At 39.6% G+C, this 20,629-nt stretch overlaps 3 protein-coding genes across 3 annotated transcripts; 2 read left to right on the plus strand and 1 right to left on the minus strand.

The window, feature by feature from the left end:
• Positions 1-3,543: 3,543 nt before the first annotated feature.
• Positions 3,544-8,185, minus strand: LOC121983096. Its single transcript, XM_042536074.1, has 7 exons — positions 7,831-8,185; positions 7,633-7,758; positions 6,622-6,848; positions 5,989-6,132; positions 4,348-4,565; positions 4,011-4,269; positions 3,544-3,846 (listed from the first exon to the last, which is right to left on the minus strand). The coding sequence occupies exons 1-7, from the start codon at positions 7,910-7,912 to the stop codon at positions 3,718-3,720; spliced, it is 1,185 nt and encodes a 394-aa protein (XP_042392008.1). The 5' UTR covers positions 7,913-8,185; the 3' UTR covers positions 3,544-3,717.
• LOC122043079 (density-regulated protein-like) lies at positions 8,103-18,273 on the plus strand. The gene is made up of 5 exons (XM_042603539.1): positions 8,103-8,178; positions 8,283-8,381; positions 8,602-8,681; positions 17,784-17,867; positions 18,220-18,273. The coding sequence occupies exons 1-5, from the start codon at positions 8,103-8,105 to the stop codon at positions 18,271-18,273; spliced, it is 393 nt and encodes a 130-aa protein (XP_042459473.1).
• Positions 18,274-19,008: 735 nt separating this feature from the next.
• On the plus strand, positions 19,009-19,901 carry LOC122006585 (NDR1/HIN1-like protein 3). The gene has a single exon (XM_042562177.1). It carries the CDS (start codon positions 19,040-19,042, stop codon positions 19,781-19,783), a length of 744 nt encoding a protein of 247 aa, XP_042418111.1. The 5' UTR covers positions 19,009-19,039; the 3' UTR covers positions 19,784-19,901.
• The last annotated feature ends 728 nt before the right edge of the window (positions 19,902-20,629 follow it).

The following is a 20,629-nucleotide window of genomic DNA, read 5'->3' on the forward strand; positions in this document are numbered from 1 at the left end:
GTTAATTACTTTTGCCTCTATTTTTCATCCCCTCAAAATCGGAAGGAAGCGAGCGGACGGAAGCAAGCGAGAAGCGTGCAATCTCATAATCTCACTTGCCTTCTCCTCCTTGGACTCCTCATTGGAGCACTCCGCCTGCAACACCGAACAATCTTCCTCATCCCGAAGTCTACCTGGTCGTCACCACGTCCTCTTCTACTTCCCTCCCGCTCCTCTCCTTCTCCCCTCCCTCGCCGCTAGCAATCACAATAGGAATGGAGGTCCGGCCTCGTGACCTCGGCTTGCGGTCTAAACGCCGACAAGAAGGTGGCGAAGTCCTTGAAATTCAACCCATCAATCATCTTAAGGAGCCTCTACGCAAGAAAAATGGAGAAAAAAAAAAGATTAAATTGCAAGAATAAACGGTGGAGAAATCCAAAGAGTAAGAAAACGATGAAAGTGACGAACTTGGGAGAGGGGATTGAGGGAGAATTGGGAATGGAGAGGAACTCGTCGGAGGAGATGAAGCCCCTGGCAGTGTAATCTAGCTAGTAGCAATGACTGTAGAGGGTGACGATCTCTTGTTACGAAACTGAAACCAAGAACAAATCAAGAAAGAACAAGTACCGTTGCTGGGCAAGAACGAAGATTAAAGACAGTACAGACATAGTTGCAGTGGTCTTGGACTTCCTCAATGTTGTATTGAGTGAGCATGGTAGATGCGATCCCCTTAGCGAGGTCGCAGTCAAGGTCAGGCCTTGTAAGGTTGGGGGTGATGTTCGACCTTGCAACCTTGTCATGAGTTATAGCCTTGCGGCCTGGTCGCGAGGTCACCACTAAGGTGCCTATGAATCACGACCTCACCGTGGTTAGTCGTCGCTGCTTATCGTTCCTTCTCTTTGTTTACTTGTTATCCTACTTCTTTTTGTTCCCCTTTTCTAGGGATATGTTTCCACTATGAATTCTTCTCTCTTCTTCACCTGCGACTCTAAGTAAATAAAGCATAATTGTCATTTTCTCATAACTTTTGACGGCTAAATCACCTTAATGGTTAACTTCTCACTATTCTTGAGGCTTTCCAGTAGACTCAATGTTATTAATGAGCATACTCCCTAAACAGTTTATTAACAAATACTTAAGCTCTTCAAACGTGGACATCTCTGAATTCTCAAGTGTATCTCTTTACAGGTATAATTTTTAAAATTAAATGACTGAAAACGACTGAAAGTAATTTCAACGTGCACCTAGATATTGTTAGGATCACGAATAAAAAAAAATGAAATGTATTCAAACGCTATTTACTAAATCTCTAACACTATTTACCAAAATCTAAATATAACACTCACCATAGGATTATACTGTGAAATGTTTATTTTCTTTAGTAAGATAATACAAAAAAAAAACAGAAAGAAGAAAAAACAAAAGTAATTTATTTCATATAATTCAGAATAAATCTAGATTCATAGGATTAATTTTTTGTTCGGAAAATCATCTCTGATCAATATTGACAACTTTTGGATGATATGTTGACAACATCAAAATGATGCATAAACAAGCCATAACTTGAACTATAGGAAAGATGGCCAAAAATATATAATGTTTATAGTTCACGATGTACACAGCGATCAATTCTATCATCTGGATCTGCAACTCCACAAAACCCCCCTCCTCTTCGAAAAACCATTGCAGAATCCTATAAAACGAAGAACTATAATAATTGATGTCTCCAAGATTACATGCATTCAATCGTCTCCTTTCCTTCGATGTTTTTTTTTCCCTTCGTCTATTGATGATTAGTTTTAACTCCACGCGTCGTCGACTATTTTCGACGGTCCTTGAGGAAGCAAGCGACGGCGAGCACGAAGCAGGGCAGCCCCAGCACGACTACCGGATGATTCTCGACGGCGTCGTGAGTGAGTGGGACGACGTGCAGCGACGACCTGCCATCGGCGCTGAGATACGCCGACGTCACGAGGCAATCCAACGCGACGGTCACCATCAGGAGCGCTATCACGACCGCTACCGCGTGGGCCACCGACGCCGCCGCATCCTCCGTTCTCATTTCAATCGCGATTTCGACGGCGTCGAAGAGCGATGGTTGGTTGTTATATCCATGGAAGGACGTGCGGCGGTGCGGGCGAGAACTAATTAAGATCCTTACTTGGCAGAGGACGTGCGACAGGTAATTAAATAAAAACCGTGCAATTTAGTTAGTATTAATCGCGTGTCTAATGGAGACCCGAACCGTCCTGTGTGTGTTTGGATGGGTAAGGAAAGATTCATTAGTGGAAAGGGAAGGGAGAAAAAGTAAAATATTTATATTTTTGTTATTTAAAAGGGAGAAAAGGTAGGGATGGTAATGAGTAAGGTTTAGATAGAATTTTATATCCTTCGTATTTATTTTTATTTATTATATCTATATTTATACTAATTCTTATACTCATCCGGTATTTAATTTTCATACTCATGCTCATACTATCGGAGTTTCGGATATCAATATCCTACCCATCATCCTATTATTCCATACCATTCTCATTTTTTAAAAAAAAAAATTATTTCAATGTATTTGTCAGCTCTTCCTCGTCTAGCGTTGAACATTTCTCGTGGAAAAGAAAATCAGATACGTGTTGATGACTGGATATAGAGACAAACTAAGTCTTTTTTTTAAAGACGGAAAGTTAATATTTTTTTCTTTCCTAATAAAAAATGAGACATATATATATAGGGTATGAGTAGGATTTCATCGCATTTGCCTCTATACCCATATCCGAATACCCATTTACTATAATCGGGTATAAAAATTCTCTCCATATCCTTCTCCATTGGATTATTCAGATGAAATTGATATCCCAAAGGAAAGGTTTATTAATACAATATGTATTACCGTGTTTGGGAAGAAAGTGAGTGTAATAAAGGTTAAATATATCAAGTTACTAAATTATCCTCACTAAAATTTATGCATTCAAGAACCTAGTGCATCTTACATATATTTATTGGTTAAAACTTACGCATTCAAGTATTTATAACTTATTTGTTAAAATCGTCGAAGTCGGTGTCAGCATCAAAATCGACGTCAACATCAAAATCAACGTCAAAGTCGACATCAGCGTCAACGAAGTGCAAACGTCAGACGATGTGAGTCGAGCAGTGCAAATATTTTTCATCACGACGTAAAGAATATCTAAAACAATAAATTTTAAATTAATATAATAAAATAAGAATAAAATTAAAACATAAATTTTTTAAATTCCTCTTACCCTTCCTTCCACTCCAAATTAAGGTATAAGAAATTCTTAATAAAAAAAACCCTTACTTACCCTTCCATTCCAAAGCTCCCAAATAAAATTTCAAATTTCTCTTCCCCTTCCCTCACCTCCTCCCTGACAGTGCGTCAGTATCAGTATGTTTTTATGACGCTGTCATTCATAAATTGGAATCAGAGTTTTCACTTCATTGCCAAAGCATGAACAGTTAACATGTTTGTTAGAAAGGAGCCTAATTATCGAACCAAGAATTATCTATCGGTAATTGTTGCAAAGGCACTGAATTGGTGTTATCTAACAATAAGTAAAACTAGCTCAATTTCACTTGAAACAACTACCATGGCAGAAAAATGCACATACAAGAGATGAAACGAGCTCTCCCAATCATAATGAATTAGACAAGTATGAAAAAGAATGAGATTTTAACAACACTAGACTTTAGCATACAACAGTGGTTACTGAAGCCGATGCGATTTCAGAAGTCGTATTTTGTCCTCCCACTCTTCAAGATAAGGCAGAGCATGCTGGGAAGATTGGAGGTTGAATTATAAAAGTTCCAAGCCTCCAACATCAATCGTTTCCTGGAACCCTTGAAATGGACAACCTGAAAGCCAAACTCATGCTGATGAATTGGTATGGCTAGTAATCGAGCATGTAAGTTGAAGCTCAAAGAAAATAACTTGATAACAAGAACATCTCGTGCAGAAACTTTAGCTGTTGTAAAAACAAATTGTCAACAACTACAACTCGATAATGATGAGACATTACCTGTACATCCAAAGGCATGCCATGAAACTGGCCAGCGCCTTCAGGAGGGGTCCAGTTATAAACAGCACAAGGCAAAAAGAGGACTGAGACACCATTAAGCTCGCCAGAAAAGGCTTCATGTCTGTTGAACTTCTTTACAGAAGATAGAAGATGAGATTTAACAACCCATGCGAGAGCTAACTGATCACCAAGCATGCGTGATGCCTGCATAAATTTTGAGCTGTATGTGTTCGCGACTTCTTCCAAAAAGAATTTTGCTCTGCAGCGGAAACATTGCCAAACTTAGTTGTAATGACAAGAAGGTCATCATAGTCCTAAAATAATAACTTTAACTAACTTGTGTAATCCATCTGGGGTGCCCCTAACTGCAATGAATCCTGAGTTTAATGGCTGATTTTTGTTGTTCCGGAAAGTGAGACCGACATGAAAGTCAGGATATTTATGAAATATATGCCTCAGATCATCTACCACAGCAATATCAGAGTCAGTGAAAATGTAGTGACTAGAAGACTTTGAACTCTTGGGGTGTTCTTGAATTTGTGTTTCAAGAAATGCCTACATTAATTCAACAATCCAGAGTCATGTTCTGCATAAGATATTTGACTACATGACATTAAACTAATATAGAAATTACATAGCTATAAATTTGGTGTCAAGAACTTCACAACACTAGTATCAAAGAATTGAGAAGTGATTAAAACATATTTCAAGTCCTGATATATCTCAACACTATGTGATAAAGGCCTCCCAGAATAGTTCGGAAAATGATTCATTATTTAGCAGTCCTGTTCAACATATATATATATATATATAGATAGATAGATAGATGGAAACACAGCCCCTTTGAACTAATTAATTTCTTTCTCTTTATTCGGGGATGATTCCTTTTGGTTGTTAATAAGAAAGTTAACATTATTCTACCACTATAGTGTTGCTATCTTCATGCATCTGATATATCCCAATACTAATCCTCAGATCCTCTTTCTGTTTACAGTTCTCACATTAGCTTTCATCAGAATGCTTAGATAAACAACAAAGAATAATTTAGGGGCTAATCCAGCACTGACACAATTTAGATATTTTCTCTCTCATATGCACAAAATAATTAGTTTCTGCACAACCACCATGAGATTCTTCACTCACAGCCATCAATAAACACTCCATTTCACGTGTACTGTGTGCCCTTAATTTTTCTGGTATACATGCAGAATAAAATCAAAAGATTTTAATAAAAACTTTTTGATTCACTGCCTTGTAATGGAATCTTTGTTGTCAATGTATGGTTGGAATTTGTTAATCGCGTAAATAGTATATTGATGTAAATAGGTAAAATTATCCATTCTAAAATCTGAAGTTTCCACCTTCAATTTTTTTACTGACATATACTAGAGCTGTGACCTAAAAACATGCGCATATACTCTCCTTACATTAGTACATCACTATTGGTAATACACACACTCACTATTTCGAATAAAACTTTATACTAGTGGGATCCACTTTAGCACCTCGATCTTCAAAAGGAGAAAACAAGCACTAGAACAAAAACTGGTCAGCTCCCAATTGCCTACAAAAGCCTCTCCAGGCTCCACACATCCATCTACCTAAATGACAAAATTTTAGTAGTACTTATGAAAAATAATAAAAAATTGTGAGTTTATCAATATCAAAAAGCCTAAGGGGATAATAGCCACCAAAGAATAATAGGTAATGTGAAAGATAAATAACCATTATAGGCTACAGAGTAATTCTTAGACAAGAAGAATGGTTGGTAATAAAAAAAAGATTTTGATACAGCTATCCTAACAAAAAAAAATGTTTCAGAGTAACCAAACATCACAATCTTTTTGATCTGCTAAACTAAATGAAAAAGCACTTAAGCTCAAGAAAGAACAATAGATGAATACATTCGTCCTTGAAAATACTGAACCAAAAAAGATGAAATCAAGAAATGCAAATATTGATTGATGGTGGATCTTACAATGTATGATTTGATTCTCTGCAGCATCAAATTCCCTCGTGAATAATCTCCAGGAATTGCTAGTGTTGTTGCTTGACTTCTTCTCATCGTGAATTTGGAAGAAGGATCAGTCAGTAGAATCACATTGCTATTTGGCATTGACACCTGCAGATTTCTATGTATAAGAAAAACAAGTTAACAAAACACCAAACATACAAACTGCCTTTTAGAGCAACTAAATGAATGTAAAATTGAAGAAACAATAAAGATATCAGCTTGGATAAGTTCCAACTTTTTGTTTCAAGAATGTAGTACTTCTAAAAAATAGTAGAGCCCTTCAACTATGGACAGAAAAGAACTTTAATGATTGAATTCATGAACGTTAGGAAACCATATAGTATCAAAATATAACTCATTTATGCCCCATATGACAAACAAAACCAGATAGTAAGATACTTCAACAGTGGTATTACATGCTTCACCTTAAAGAATTTCATTAATAAAAGCTTCCTTTACAAACTTGTCCTTGGGTGTAGACAACGTGACTTAAAGTAACAAAAGATGATGTTACGAAAATACATGATGTGGTGCCATACCTAACTACAAAATAGTTGGATAAGGGTGGTAAACTTGTGTTCTACAGATGTAAATTACCTGTATGAAGTCAATGAACACATTAAGAATGGCCATAGATCTTTCAAATTTATTGTAGAAATTGCTCCCAACAGTTGCAATATCGGATAATTTGTCATCCATCCTTGCAGAGTGTGATCCATAAGAATTGTTGTAAATTGTGTAAACGATTACAAAAGAAACCTTATCCCCAATCTGAATGTCTTGATCTGATTTTAAAGAATGAAGCTTATTGATAGCTTTAAGACCTGCGCAAGAGACACATGATGAACAAAGATTCAAATGTGACATAATTGGTTGTATCCTTTCTAGTTGCAACATCACACAAAGCACAAGCAATCAGAAACTCAATCACAAGTATCCATATGTCAGCTAGTGGCACATACATGGCAATTTCATTTATTGTGAAAAGAGAAAAAATGTGTACAAGTGTATGAAAATAGGACAACAATGCAAGAAAATTAAAATTTTGAAGCTCAAGATTCAGAATTCATGTCAAAAACATCAGAACAAACAATCAAAACAAAGAACCAACTATTTACAATCTGTACAATGCTATAATCTAAAAATGATAGTCATATAGAAGCAGCTGATGAAACAATTATATACACTAACTGGTTAAGAAGCATAGCAACATGGATCTCGCTTCTTAATAAGTTTAGAATATTTCTCTAAGGGAAAAACAAAGAAAGAAAAAGGGGGGAAAAAATCAAATCCGTACACAAACAGTGGGCAAACTCAAGTTTGTATTACTAAGGGAAAGAACACTGGTCACTGAAACCAATAATCACGGATTATCAACAATTACGAGAACTGCTTTAGAGTTAACCCTAAGTTCAAAGCTTACATTCCCATGTATATTATCAATAAAAATAGCTGTCCGGCATTGTCTTTGAGGCAATCATACACAAATGGAGAAAATTCAAAAAAATAAAAAACCACAACAGGACGATATTAAACTACATCTAGCACAGCCACCGTCGCCGATGGAAACCTTAAAAAATTTGCCCGAAGAGAGGAAAAGCAGTATACCTTGACATTGAAGACGGTTAGGCAACCCTTGTCCGGCTGCCGGTCCGAGTATAAGGTGATCTGATTTCTTAGGGCGACTTCTCTCTAACTCTACTTGGATTGGGGGATTCTGATAAAGCCTTGACACTACAAACCAAACACCATAATAACAAGTCTCAGAAAACGAGAGATTGAAGGAGGGTGAGTTAAAATTGGTACCTGAAAGAAATAGAGGGAGGGAGAGGAAGAGGACGAGGAGTAACAATAGAGGAGGCCGCTTCCGCCCTCTGCAAATCCCCATTTCACAAGATGCGGAAAATCTGTTCGATAAAATTCAGGAGACGGAGGAAGAGGAAGAGGAAAAGGAAGTATTTGGGCCGGACCGGATTCAGAGATTAATTTAATTTAATCGGACTCTACTGGGTCCATTACCAGCCCTAATATAATATTTTCTCTCTCTTCCGCAAAAATTCACCTTGCCGTCGACGACGATGGCGGACCAGCGGCAGCCGGTGCGCGTCCTCTATTGCGGCGTCTGCTGCCTTCCCTCTGAGTACTGCGAGTACGGTCCTGACTTTGTGAAGTGCAATCCCTGGCCCCGCGTTCACGCCCCAAAACTATACCCCGATCTACCTTCCAATCCTTCACTAATCCTAAAATGTGGTTCTTAGAGGAGTCGGATACTGACAAGGCCGCTCAGAAGCTGCAGTCGGTGGCTGTGTCGTCTTCTTCTGACGCTGGAGGGAGCGATGCGAGTGTGGTTCCTTCAGGTACTTCAAAGATGATTCTTCTTGTTCCGTTCTTCGTTTCGATCCGTTTCGTTGAAAATGGACACTAGTTATTCTGAAAATTGACGATGGCTTATTACGTAACACTGACCGTTGATTTATCAATCAACATTACAAAAAAATCAAAAGGTCTGATATGAAATCACTTTGTTTCTGTATGCAAGATCTACTAGGGTTAGAATTGGTTGTGTTTATCTTTCAGAATCTTTGATTGGCTACAACCAAAATGCTTATCGGATTGGTCTAGCAAATTTAAGTTGTGATCCATCAAATTGTTGTAAAGTTAACCTCTTTTAAGATTGCATGCATAATGTCGTCTAGTGAACTATGTTGGCTCGAGGGGTGACTCTTGCCCAATGATAAGCTATATCTACCATGAACATGTTTAATGTATTTGAGACTAGTTTAAAGCAATCCCACTTTGTGTTTTCACCATATTATTGATGCACAGTTTGTCATAATCATAATTGTGAATCTTGAACTAGAGTACTCCATGCCCATAGCCTGCAGTATTAGGTCCATGATGTGCATCTATCGAGATGTCCTCCTAAGTGATTAACATTTTGGGATGGATTGTGCTTCACTTTAATATCAGATTTTTTTGTCCAATATCACTGTAATAGCAAATGAAGTTAGTGGATGACCTTAAGGGTACGTTTGGTTCGGGGTTATTCTTGATAACCTTGGTTATTCATCCAAGGTTATCAACAAAAATCTTGTTTGGTTTAGGTATTCGATGATTCCCGAGTAATGTTCCATGCCCGACACGTCAGCAAAAGGGTCATGCAGCCCGGAATCGGAAAACCTCACAAAACTAAGGTTTTTCTTGATTCCGGGATTAACGAATTTTTTTACCAAAAATACCCTCCGATAAGAAAAAACATGAAAAAAAGAGAAAAAATGTAAAAAAATTATATTTAAAAATGTAAAAAAAAATAATTAAAAAATGTTTAAAAAAATTTAAAATTTAAAATTTTAATTTTTTTTAAAATAAATAATTTAAAAAATTTTTAAAAAATATAAATTTTAAAATTAAAAAATAAAAAATTTAAAAATTATAAAAATATTTAAAATTTTTAATTTTTTTAAAAAATAAAAAATAAAAATTTTAAAAATAAAATAAATAAATAAATATTAAAATTAAAAAAATGTAAAAAAAATATGAATATAAATAATATAAAAATATAAAAACATTAAAAAATAAAAAAACACATAAAAAAGTAAAAAAATATACATGAAAAAGAAAAGTAAAAAAACATAAAAAAATAAATAATAATAATAATAATGTTATGCATAGTTAGTTTTGTAACTGAGTGTAATAGAGTAAACTATTAAACTAGGATATTCATTAAAACCTTCAAACAAACAAGTTTTTGTTGCTTACCTAAGTTGAACCAAACAACATTTGGTTATATTTTATTCCCCATAACTTTGATTATGTGATTACCTGATAATCACATAACCAAGGTTATACATGATAACTTGAACCAAACGCATCCTAAGGGTTTACTGTTATCGTGGATCAATCTAAATATTTAACTAATTGTCTAATTTTCTGAGTTTTAGTGACATGAAGCTGCAAATCAAAAGGAAAATTGATGAAAATAGTTTTCATAAATATTAATGTTGATCCTCTTATCAAGTAAGCATGATTAGACCTTCATAAATATCGTGGTCATTAGTGGACATGATAAAGGTTATTCTAGATATCTTTAAAGCATTTTAGAGATTTTGATGGAAGTAGATGTTTTCTTTCTGTCTTTATTTTCTTTAAACTCTACTATTGACATCTTATGCAAGAATATGTTAATCATAGTTAGCTTCTTCCATTTAGGAGAAGCAAGAAATTGTCATTGAAAAGATTGTTCGCAATAAGCGAAAATGTGTTTCTGTTGTGAAGGGTCTAGACCTATTTGGTGGATATTGTTGGTGCAATATCCCTCAGGTCAAGGGTGACCTGGTTAACCAAGCTGAGTCTTGGTTAGGGTTTAGATGTTTGACAATAAGATATTGATTGAAGAAGAGTCAAGTAGGTCAAGGTTGACTGGATACTTGACTGGGAAGTCCTAACTGGCAAGTTAGGCAGAAGGAAGTCCTAGTGAGTGAAGCTAGGCAGAAGGAAATCCTGGTGAGTGAAGCCAGGTGAAAGTCCTAGTGAGTGAAGCTAGGCAGAAGGAAATCCTGGTGAGTGAAGCCAGGTGAAAGTCCTAGTGAGTGAAGCTAGGCAGATGGAAATCCTGGTGAGTGAAGCCAGGTGAAAGTCCTAGTGAGTGAAGCTAGGCAGAAGGAAATCCTGGTGAGTGAAGCCAGGTGAAAGTCCTAGTGAGTGAAGCTAGGCAGATGGAAAACCCTAGTAAGTGAAGCTAGGTGAAAGTCCTGGTGAGTGAAGCCAGGCAAGGAAGGAAATCCAGATGGATCAAGGATGATCGGACATCTGGTGTTGGGAAGTCCAAGTAGGTCAAAGGGAGTGACCGGATACTTGGCAAGGAAGGAAGTCCAAGTAGGTCAATGGAGTGACCGGATACTTGGCACGACGAGTAAAAGTCCAAGTGGGTCAAAGGGATTGACCGGACACTTGGTGGGGAGTCTGGCGGTCAAGGGAGTGACCGGTCGAGGCATGATGTACCAACAGTCGAGGTTGACCGGATGTTGGTTAGGAGGTTTGGGACTTGGTTTGGGCAAAATCCAGTCTGGATCGATCCGTGGATCGATCCAGGATGGATCGATCGGTGGATCGATCCGATTCTTCCAATCAGAAGCTCGGATCGATCCGTGGATCGATCCAGAGGTCCCGATCGATTAGCCGATCGATCTTGCAGAGAATGGCCGGATCGATCCGTGGATCGATCCAGCGCGCTTCTGAGCACGGGCGCTCCCGAATCGATCCACCGATCGATCCAGCCTCCCGATCGATTCGAACATTCGAATCGATCGGGATCCGACCGATGGCGTCGTTAAAGGCGCGAGCGTGGTCTTCGGCATCTCTTCACGAGCTCTTCTCGATTCATTCAGCTTCTCCAGCTCTCTACAAGCACGTGATCGCGGTTCTTGAAGGTTCTTGGAGGCTTTCCAAGTCAAGAGGCGGATCTATTGCAAGAGGAAGAAGTTAGGGTTAGGGTTTTTACTGCACATCTTGTAAGCTTTTGCTTAACTTGTATTTCCCTTTCTTCTTCTTGTATTGAGAGTGTTGTAGGGCTTCTCCGCCTTTGGTAGTTACCATAAAGGAGTGTTATTCATAGTGGAGGGTGTGTGCGTTTGTGTGGATCCTTGGATTAGTCACCTCTTGTGAGGTGGATACCAAGTAAAATCCTAGTGTTAGCGTTTTGTGTTTGTTTCTGTACTTTCCGCTGCACATCCAAGAAGAAACAAGCAACGCCAAGCAACGAAGCGCACCGAGCGAACGCCCCCTCTAGCTACTTTTGGTCCTAACAAGTGGTATCAGAGCAAGGCCGCTCTTCACCGGAATCATCGCCGGAAGGGTCAAGCATATCAAGTAAAGCTAGAGGGTGAAGAAGTTGGAGCAAATTCTTCAAGTTCAAGACTTCATCAAGCTCAACTTCAAGATGCAATTCCAAGATGGACTTGGATTTGACACAAGGGTGGCTCCACCATACACTTCCACAAGTTTTGATTCTTGGAGATCAAGAATTGAAAACTTTCTTATGATGGAGATAGAGCAATGGTTTGCTCTAATGGAAGGCTTCAAAGCTCCAACGAACTCCAAGGGCAAGCTTCTAAAGAAAAGCAGATGGAGCTCGGAGCAAATTCAAAGGGGCGAGGCAAATGACAAAGTGACCAAGCTTTTGGTCAACTTATTGCCTAGCCACATCTTGGCTCAAGTTGGAGAATTCGAAGATGCCAAGGAGCTTTGGAGCAAATTGGCCAAGCTTCATGAAGAGATCCCCTCCACTGTACGAGATCAAGAAGAATCCAGAGAGGGAGACTCTTTGGAGCAAGACCAAGAGGAGGATTCCGAGGTTGAGAGATGCTCAACCTCCGAAGAAGAGGAAATCCAAGAAGCTTCATCCTCAAGGGAATGCAACGAAGGGAACAAGGAGGGAGCATATTCCTTGTTTCATATTCAAGATGATGAAGCCTCCACCTCTAGGATTGAGGGGGAGCAATCCTTGGTGACGCCGGATCAAGAAGAAGGAGAAGCTTCTACATCCGGGTCAAGAGATGAAGAGGAGGAAGAAGATTCTACCTCCACAAGTCAAGAAAAATCAAATGGAGGAGAATCAAGGTCCGATCAAGAGGAAGTCTCTACCTCCGGATCCAAAGGAAAAGATGCCACCCCTACAAGCAAAGGTATAAATATTTCAATTAATAATAAAAGTCATATTATATGCTTTGAATGTAGGGAACATGGGCACTACAAGAGCAAGTGCCCTAAATTAGCCAAGAAGAAGGGCCAAGTGGCACAAAAGGGCAAGGTGAAGCCCAAGGAGACCATCCCCAACACAAAGAAGAGCAAGGAGCATATTATATGCTTCTCTTGCAATAAAAAGGGGCATTATCGTAGTCAATGCCCCAAGGGGAAGAAGAAGGTCAAGGCTCAAGGAGGCACTAGTCAAGGGGGAGCCTCCAAGGTAAAAAGGAAGGTAACTTTCATTGAGCCTATTCCTTTGCAAAATGGTAAAAAGCATGATAGTTCTAATTTTTATCATTTTAATGCAATTTACCATAAGAATAGAAAGCATGAGGGCTTTAAGGAAAAGCATGTGGCCCTACATGCTAAGACTATCACTCCTAGGGTTAGGAATGTAGGTAAAAGTCTAGGCAATAACTCTAAGGATTTTAGATACAAGCCTAGAAACCAAAATGCTCATGGACTTAATGAAAAACCAAATTCTAAGGATTTAATGATAGAAAATCAAGTCTTGAGATCAAGACTTGATAAAATGGAAAAGACCCTAAAAAGGATGGAAAATATCCTAAAAGGGCAAAATGAGCAAAACCTAGGGCTAGGAAAGTCAAAGCCATCAAATAGCCATAGAGGTTTGGGATACAAACCAAAGGCTAAGAAGGATGTGCCTAGTTATCATAGGGTTCCATATAGTTATGGAACAAACCCTAGGTTTAGTGGTCAAGTCAAGAATACTAGGAAGTCATCCCTAAGAGTATTTTTGCAACCAAGTGACTAAGACTTCTAAGAAGTCTAAGAAAGTCACTAACAAGGTCACAAGGGAGGCTATCCCTAGGGTTGACCTAGAAAATGTGACCAAGGCTTCTAAGAAGCCCAACAAGGTCACTAGGAAGGTATCTAGGGAAGTTATCCCTAGTGAGTACCTAGAGCATCCAAGGAGCACCAATAGGTGTTGGGTTCCTAGGAGTATCTTCTCTACCCCATAAATGGGTTAGAGAGTGTCAACTCCAATTAGAAGGGTAGTTAACCCAACTTTGAGGAAATTGACACTCAAGGAGCATTTTCAAGGTTTTTGTTAACCTTTGAAAATGAAATGGAACTATTATTTACTCCTTGAAAGAGTAAAATGTGCCTAGTGGTGAAAATTTGATTTTAATCTTAAAAGGCACATATTGGGAAATTCATAAGAGCTACCAAGTTGGGATTTTGGTATGTTCTTAGGAAATTTAAGGCAATCCGGGCCTTAACTTTAAAGTGCTACTCTTGTGGAAAAATGAAATATGCCAACATTTGAGGAATATGCTTAATTTCGACTGGCATAAATTAATCAAGGGAATTAGAAATGCCAATTTAGGCTTTGACAGTTTCTTGAAGCACTTTAGGGCAATCTAGGTTTAAGTTGTAAGTTTAGCTAAGGTTTTAAGGATACTTAGATAGTTAATCTAGGTATACTTTATTTATGCTAAATCTTGCCATGATTGTTTGCCCATCATATGCCATGACATCATGTCTATTTTTGCATTCATGACTTATTATGAAAAATACAAAAATACCATGTCATGACATTCATACATCATGTAGTTATAGGATAGTTTCTTTTGAAAGTTATTTCCTTTTGATGTATGCCATAACATTATCATGCATTAGTTCAATTCCTTGTAATTAAGGACAAAAGGCATTTAACAACAATTATTAACAAGTGACATCCTTGGTGGATGTCTAGTATATATCTAAAATGCCTAGATAGATATGCATGATCCCTAGAATAGGGCAAAACCAAAATCTTACATCTCACAAGGACTATAAGATGACTTGTATGTGTTTTAGTGCACATTAGATACAAGTGAGATGTTAGGAAGATGAACAAAACTCAAAATGTTGATTTAGTGCATTCTTTTGAGTTTTAGGTTCATCAAAACACATAGTTATGTGTTTTCCCATCATTGGGAAAGCTAATGTACAAGTCATGTGCATTATGCCCAAGGAACATGATGGGATATTGGTTTTGAAAATGTTTTTAAAATGTTTTTGGAAAACCTTGGTGAAAGCTATCTTTTGATAGTAATCACCATTGAATAGTTAGACACAAACTTGAAGAAAACACTAAAGTTTTTGCAAGTTTTCAAGTTTGTGTCAATCTTTGAAAATATGATGTATTTTCATAGAAAACTATTTTTCCTTGATAATATATGCCTAAACAATGTCTACACGAAATTTCATAATTTTGGATTTTGTAGAATTTTCTAGGGGTTTCAAGTTGACTGAAATGGAATTTCAGCAACTATCGAGTCTCGATCGATCCATGGATCGATTGGAGTGCTGAATCGATCCATGGATCGATTGAAGGCATACCGCGAAGATCTCGGATCGATCAGCCGATCGATCCAGTAGTCTGAATCGATCGGTGGATCGATTCGGAAAGGTTCAATCGATTGGAACCCAACTCCAATCGATCCAAGTTGTTGATTTTGGTTGGGAAACCTGATTTCAGCACTTTGAACCTATTTTAGTCTAGGTAACCATTCCAAACCCTTAAAATACATTTGTATACATAAAAGGGTGTTTTCGTGTTGAAAACAAGGATGGAATGGTAAAGGAAGACTTCATTGAAGTTTAGGTTGAGGTTTGTTTCAAATTTTGAACATTTGAACCTCAAAACTTCTAAATCTGGGTTTCCTAAAGGTTTAGGGATTCCAAGTCATTGTTGGTGCAATGACAGAAGTTACCACCATGTCTTTAGGGGGAGGGACTCTTTAAAGACATGAAAATTATTTTTCATGAACCTTGGAAGGTGGTTAACCTTCTGTTGTGAACTTGCTCAAGGTTGAGCATTTAAACTTGAAATGGGGGTAAATGGGGAGTGGATATCCTCATCATTTCAAGTGGCAACTCAAGTGGTTGAAAATGCTCAAGGTTGGGTATTTGTCAACATTGAGTGAGAAGTTAAGGATAATGAAGGTTATGGGACCTTCAATATTGAGTTGATCACATGAGTGAAATTGTGATCACGATGAGTGAAATTGTGATCAGGGGGAGAGTCTTCAACAAATGGAGTTGTTGAAGTGTGCCCAAAATTGGAGCATAGGTTGATGTGTGTCCAAAGACGGGTTGATGTTTTTTTGTAGTGGGTTGATGTGTGCCAATAGGGGGAGAATGAAAGGAAGTAAGTTAGGTTTTCATTACCTAGAGGGAGTTTGCCCTCTTAGGGGGATAATGAAAAGCTTAATTTATGGGTTCATTACCTAGTGGCATGAAGAAGGAGGCTATAGGATTAGCCTAACTTACATGTGGGATTGTAAGTGTTAGGCATGAAGAAGGAGGCTATAGGATTAGCCTAACTTACATGTGGGATTGTAAGTGTTATTGTGGTATTGTCAAACATCAAAAAGGGGGAGATTGTTGGTGCAATATCCCTCAGGTCAAGGGTGACCTGGTTAACCAAGCTGAGTCTTGGTTAGGGTTTAGATGTTTGACAATAAGATATTGATTGAAGAAGAGTCAAGTAGGTCAAGGTTGACTGGATACTTGACTGGGAAGTCCTAACTGGCAAGTTAGGCAGAAGGAAGTCCTAGTGAGTGAAGCTAGGCAGAAGGAAATCCTGGTGAGTGAAGCCAGGTGAAAGTCCTAGTGAGTGAAGCTAGGCAGAAGGAAATCCTGGTGAGTGAAGCCAGGTGAAAGTCCTAGTGAGTGAAGCTAGGCAGATGGAAATCCTGGTGAGTGAAGCCAGGTGAAAGTCCTAGTGAGTGAAGCTAGGCAGAAGGAAATCCTGGTGAGTGAAGCCAGGTGAAAGTCCTAGTGAGTGAAGCTAGGCAGATGGAAAACCCTAGTAAGTGAAGCTAGGTGAAAGTCCTGGTGAGTGAAGCCAGGCAAGGAAGGAAATCCAGATGGATCAAGGATGATCGGACATCTGGTGTTGGGAAGTCCAAGTAGGTCAAAGGGAGTGACCGGATACTTGGCAAGGAAGGAAATCCAAGTAGGTCAATGGAGTGACCGGATACTTGGCACGACGAGTAAAAGTCCAAGTGGGTCAAAGGGATTGACCGGACACTTGGTGGGGAGTCCTGGCAGGTCAAGGGAGTGACCAGATGCGAGGCATGATGTACCAACAGGTCAAGGTTGACCGGATGTTGGTTAGGGAGGTTTGGGACTTGGTTTTGGGCAAAAACCAAGTTCTGGATCGATCCGTGGATCGATCCAGGATGTGGATCGATCAGTGGATCGATCCAGATTCTTCCCAGCGAACAGAAAGCTTCTGGATCGATCCGTGGATCGATCCAGAGGTCCCGATCGATTAGCCAATCGATCGGGACGATGCTGCTTCGCGCGATAAGCGCTGGATCGATCCGTGGATCGATCCAGGCGCGTTTCCTGAGCACAGAGTCGATCCACCGATCGATCCAAAGCCTCCCCGATCGATTCGGAACATTCGAATCGATCGGGATCCGACCGTTGCGTCGTGTTTAAAGCCGCAGGCGAGCGTGGTCTTCGGCATCTCTTCACGAGCTCTTCTCAGATTCATTCCAGCTCCTCCACAGCTCTCTACAAGCACGTGATCGCCAGTTCTTGAAGGTTCTTGGAGGCTTTCCAAGTCAAGAGGCGGATCTATTGCAAGAGGAAGAAGTTAGGGTTAGGGTTTTTACTGCACATCTTGTAAGCTTTTGCTTAACTTGTATTTCCCTTTCTTCTTCTTGTATTGAGAGTGTTGTAGGGCTTCTCCGCCTTTGGTAGTTACCATAAAGGAGTGTTATTCATAGTGGAGGGTGTGTGCGTTTGTGTGGATCCTTGGATTAGTCACCTCTTGTGAGGTGGATACCAAGTAAAATCCTAGTGTTAGCGTTTTGTGTTTGTTTCTGTACTTTCCGCTGCACATCCAAGAAGAAACAAGCAACGCCAAGCAACGAAGCGCACCGAGCGAACGCGACAAGCTATTCACCCCCCCCCTCTAGCTACTTTTGGTCCTAACAGATATGAGAATTAATTTTTCTTTTTCTAATACTTATGCCTATTTACTGATTCAGGGTCCAACTGAGAAAGAACAGATTGATGTGCAAGGGGACATTGCATATGATATGGTCGAGTTCATTACAGAAACTTGGCAAAATGTAATATTTCTTGTTAAGTACTTTTTCATTGTTGGCTCCACGGAGAGTTTTAATTTTTACCACATGCGAATATCAATGTCTTTGGATATATTTTTTTCTTTATGAATTTTCTTAATGTTCCAAGTTCATATATTCATATAATCCAGTTCTTAAACACACTTTTTGCTCTGGCTGTTGCTTAAGCTCCAGTCCTATCTTGGCTTCTAACTCAGGCATATGTATCAATTCATGTGAAGTCTATCTGTTCCCTAGCAAAATCAAACTGCATTCAATTCCATATCATCACATGTGTCTCTACTACTTTTTTCTCTTCCAAACTTCAAACATTAATACCTTTTCTCGCCATCTGCAGGTGCCTGAAACTGCAATTTTCTTCGTAGAAGGAACGAAGGTGGCTGCTGCTTAATGGCATTGGCATAGCATCAGGAAATAAAGTTGTTAGGAATTGTAACAGTTTAGTGGTTAGCTTTACCTAGCTAAACAACAATTTAACATGGGTTTTCTTTCGGCTTTGCCCAATTTTCAAAGGATGTTCTTGTTTCGTGAGTAATAATATTCTTAGAAGAGGGAACAAGAATACGTAGTGCACGTAGATTTGTTCGTATTCGTACATCTTAGGCATCTTGTTGTATTGTTCAACGGAGTTGTATTGTAATGCAAAGCCTTTAAACAATTTGAACAAATTGGTTGGTGAATGGATAAACTGGATTTTTTTTCTAAAAACAAATTATAGATGCAATAAAAAAAAATGGGTGGTCTAATTGATCAGTTGCAACATCCCACTCAAGTAACATGAAACTTGAGGTATTCACTTCGAGTTTAAGAAATCAAATGGATTATGATTGGGACTGGTTGTTGGATAACGTAGCCAATCGTTTTCGGCAGTTTTTTCTTTCCATCTTACTTGTACTCCATTTAAGATGAATAAATAATCAATCATCTAGAAAATTTTATAATTATTTAGAATATTAAAATACTTCATTCAATATTTTCCTCAATTTCTTAGCGTAATTTAAACTTGCGCCAGTGGTTTGTCGAGTGGGCGCGATCTTTCCATCAATCAGTTGACGAGTTGTTGTCATCACCTTCTTCCTCACCCGCTCTTTTTCGCGCGCGCGCACAAATAAATAGGCAGAACCTCTCCGAATTATCTCCAGGAAGTTGGAGGAGCAATGGCGGATCCAGCTGTCAACCCATGGTCCAAGCCCAACCCGCGCCCACCGCCGCCGCGATCTACCTCCCTCCCGCCCACGAAATCCCAAATCGAAGCCGCCGGCAAATCCACCTCCTCCGCCTCCCGCCGAGGCGTCTGCCGCTCCTGCTGCCTCTGCTCCGTCACTCTGCTCGCTCTCCTCATCCTCCTCGCCGCCACCGTAGTCGGCATCTTCTACGCGGTCTATCGCCCCCACCGCCCCGCCTTCTCCATCGCCTCCCTTCGCGTCGCCGCCCTCAACATCTCCGCCGCGGGACAGCTGATCGCCTCCCGGATCGACGTCAATGTCACCGTCCGCAACCCCAACAAGAAGCTCGTCTTCCTCTACGACCCCATCTCCTTCTCCGTCGTCGCCGCCTCCGGCAGCGGCGTCGACGTAGGCGACGGCTCGTTCGAAGGGTTCGTCCAGGAGGCGCGGAGCACGAAGATACTCTCCGCAACTGCCGCGAGCGGCAGGCAGCAGCTGGAGGCGGCGGAGGCCGCCGATCTGAGGAAGAGCACTAGTTTAATGGTGGACGTGGAGATGCGCACCAAATCCGGGGTCAAGATCGGGAATCTAAAAACCAAGAAGATTGGGATCAAAGTGCTGTGCGAGGGGATCAACGCCGCCGTTTCAAGGGGGAAGGCGACTGCGGCGGCGGTGTCTACGGGCGGAGACTGCAAAGTAAAGCTCCGCATCAAGATTGGGAAATGGAACATCTAGGCGAAGACGAAGACTTGTACAACTTCAACAGGATAGAAGGATTTGTTGATCTTTGGGAAATTCGTTTTCCTGTTTTCTCGATGATTGTGCAAATTTCATTCGCTTAAATTTTGTTATATCTTGCCTGAGTTTGTTCTTTTATATATAAAAAAAGCTTTTAAATTTTTTAGTGTTTGATAAGAGAGTAAATCATATAAAAAAATTGTGAGCGAGCAGCAAGCTTTTCTCGTAGAGATCGAGGTAATGTCTACAAGGTTGAATCTGAATATCGAAAAACTACTAAAGCCGAATGGACACGCGTGCACGTGGAAATACCGCTTTTCTCGACCCTTGTCAAGCCCAGATTTCGAGGGCCGACATGGCCGTGGCACCGACGAAGAGCTCGAGGTACGACACTATAGGGATGTAAACGAATCGAATCGAATCGAATCGAACAGTATTAGATTTAAACTTGGCTCGTTTAAATTATATTTGAGCTCGAGTTCGAATCGAACTTTTATTATAAGGTTCAAGCTCGACTCGTTTTAGAATTATCAAGCTCGCGAACAATTCGAGTTCGGCTCGTTATTAGTTCGATTATCATAGTTAACGAGCCTCATTCGTTAAGCGAGCTCGGGCCGATTTTCGGACTCATTTTAGAGCTCGTTTTTTTGGCTCGTTTTAATATTCATTTTAGAACTCGTTTTTTTGCTCGTTTTAGCGCTCATTTTTTTTTCTCTATTTAAGACTCGTTTTTTGGCTCATAAACCTACAAACGAATATATTCGCGAGCTCATGAGCCGAATATCCTTAAGCTCGAGCTCGACTTTAAAAAATTGTCGAGCTCGAGCTCGACTCGATAAGATA

Source organism: Zingiber officinale, chromosome 1B, assembly GCF_018446385.1.
Source record: "Zingiber officinale cultivar Zhangliang chromosome 1B, Zo_v1.1, whole genome shotgun sequence".
Lineage (NCBI taxonomy): Eukaryota > Viridiplantae > Streptophyta > Magnoliopsida > Zingiberales > Zingiberaceae > Zingiber > Zingiber officinale.

Coding starts and splice junctions, on each gene's coding strand:
- LOC121983096 (XM_042536074.1), bottom strand. CDS start 7,912: ATGGGGATTTGCAGAGGGCGGAAGCGGCCTCCTCTATTGTTACTCCTC. Junction 6,133..6,621: donor TGTTCATTGACTTCATACAG/GTAATTTACATC, acceptor AGAAATCTGCAG/GTGTCAATGCCAAATAGCAA. Junction 4,566..5,988: donor AGAGAATCAAATCATACATT/GTAAGATCCACC, acceptor GAATTAATGTAG/GCATTTCTTGAAACACAAAT.
- LOC122043079 (XM_042603539.1), top strand. CDS start 8,103: ATGGCGGACCAGCGGCAGCCGGTGCGCGTCCTCTATTGCGGCGTCTGC. Junction 8,682..17,783: donor ATCCATCAAATTGTTGTAAA/GTTAACCTCTTT, acceptor TTACTGATTCAG/GGTCCAACTGAGAAAGAACA. Junction 17,868..18,219: donor TTACAGAAACTTGGCAAAAT/GTAATATTTCTT, acceptor CGCCATCTGCAG/GTGCCTGAAACTGCAATTTT.
- LOC122006585 (XM_042562177.1), top strand. CDS start 19,040: ATGGCGGATCCAGCTGTCAACCCATGGTCCAAGCCCAACCCGCGCCCA.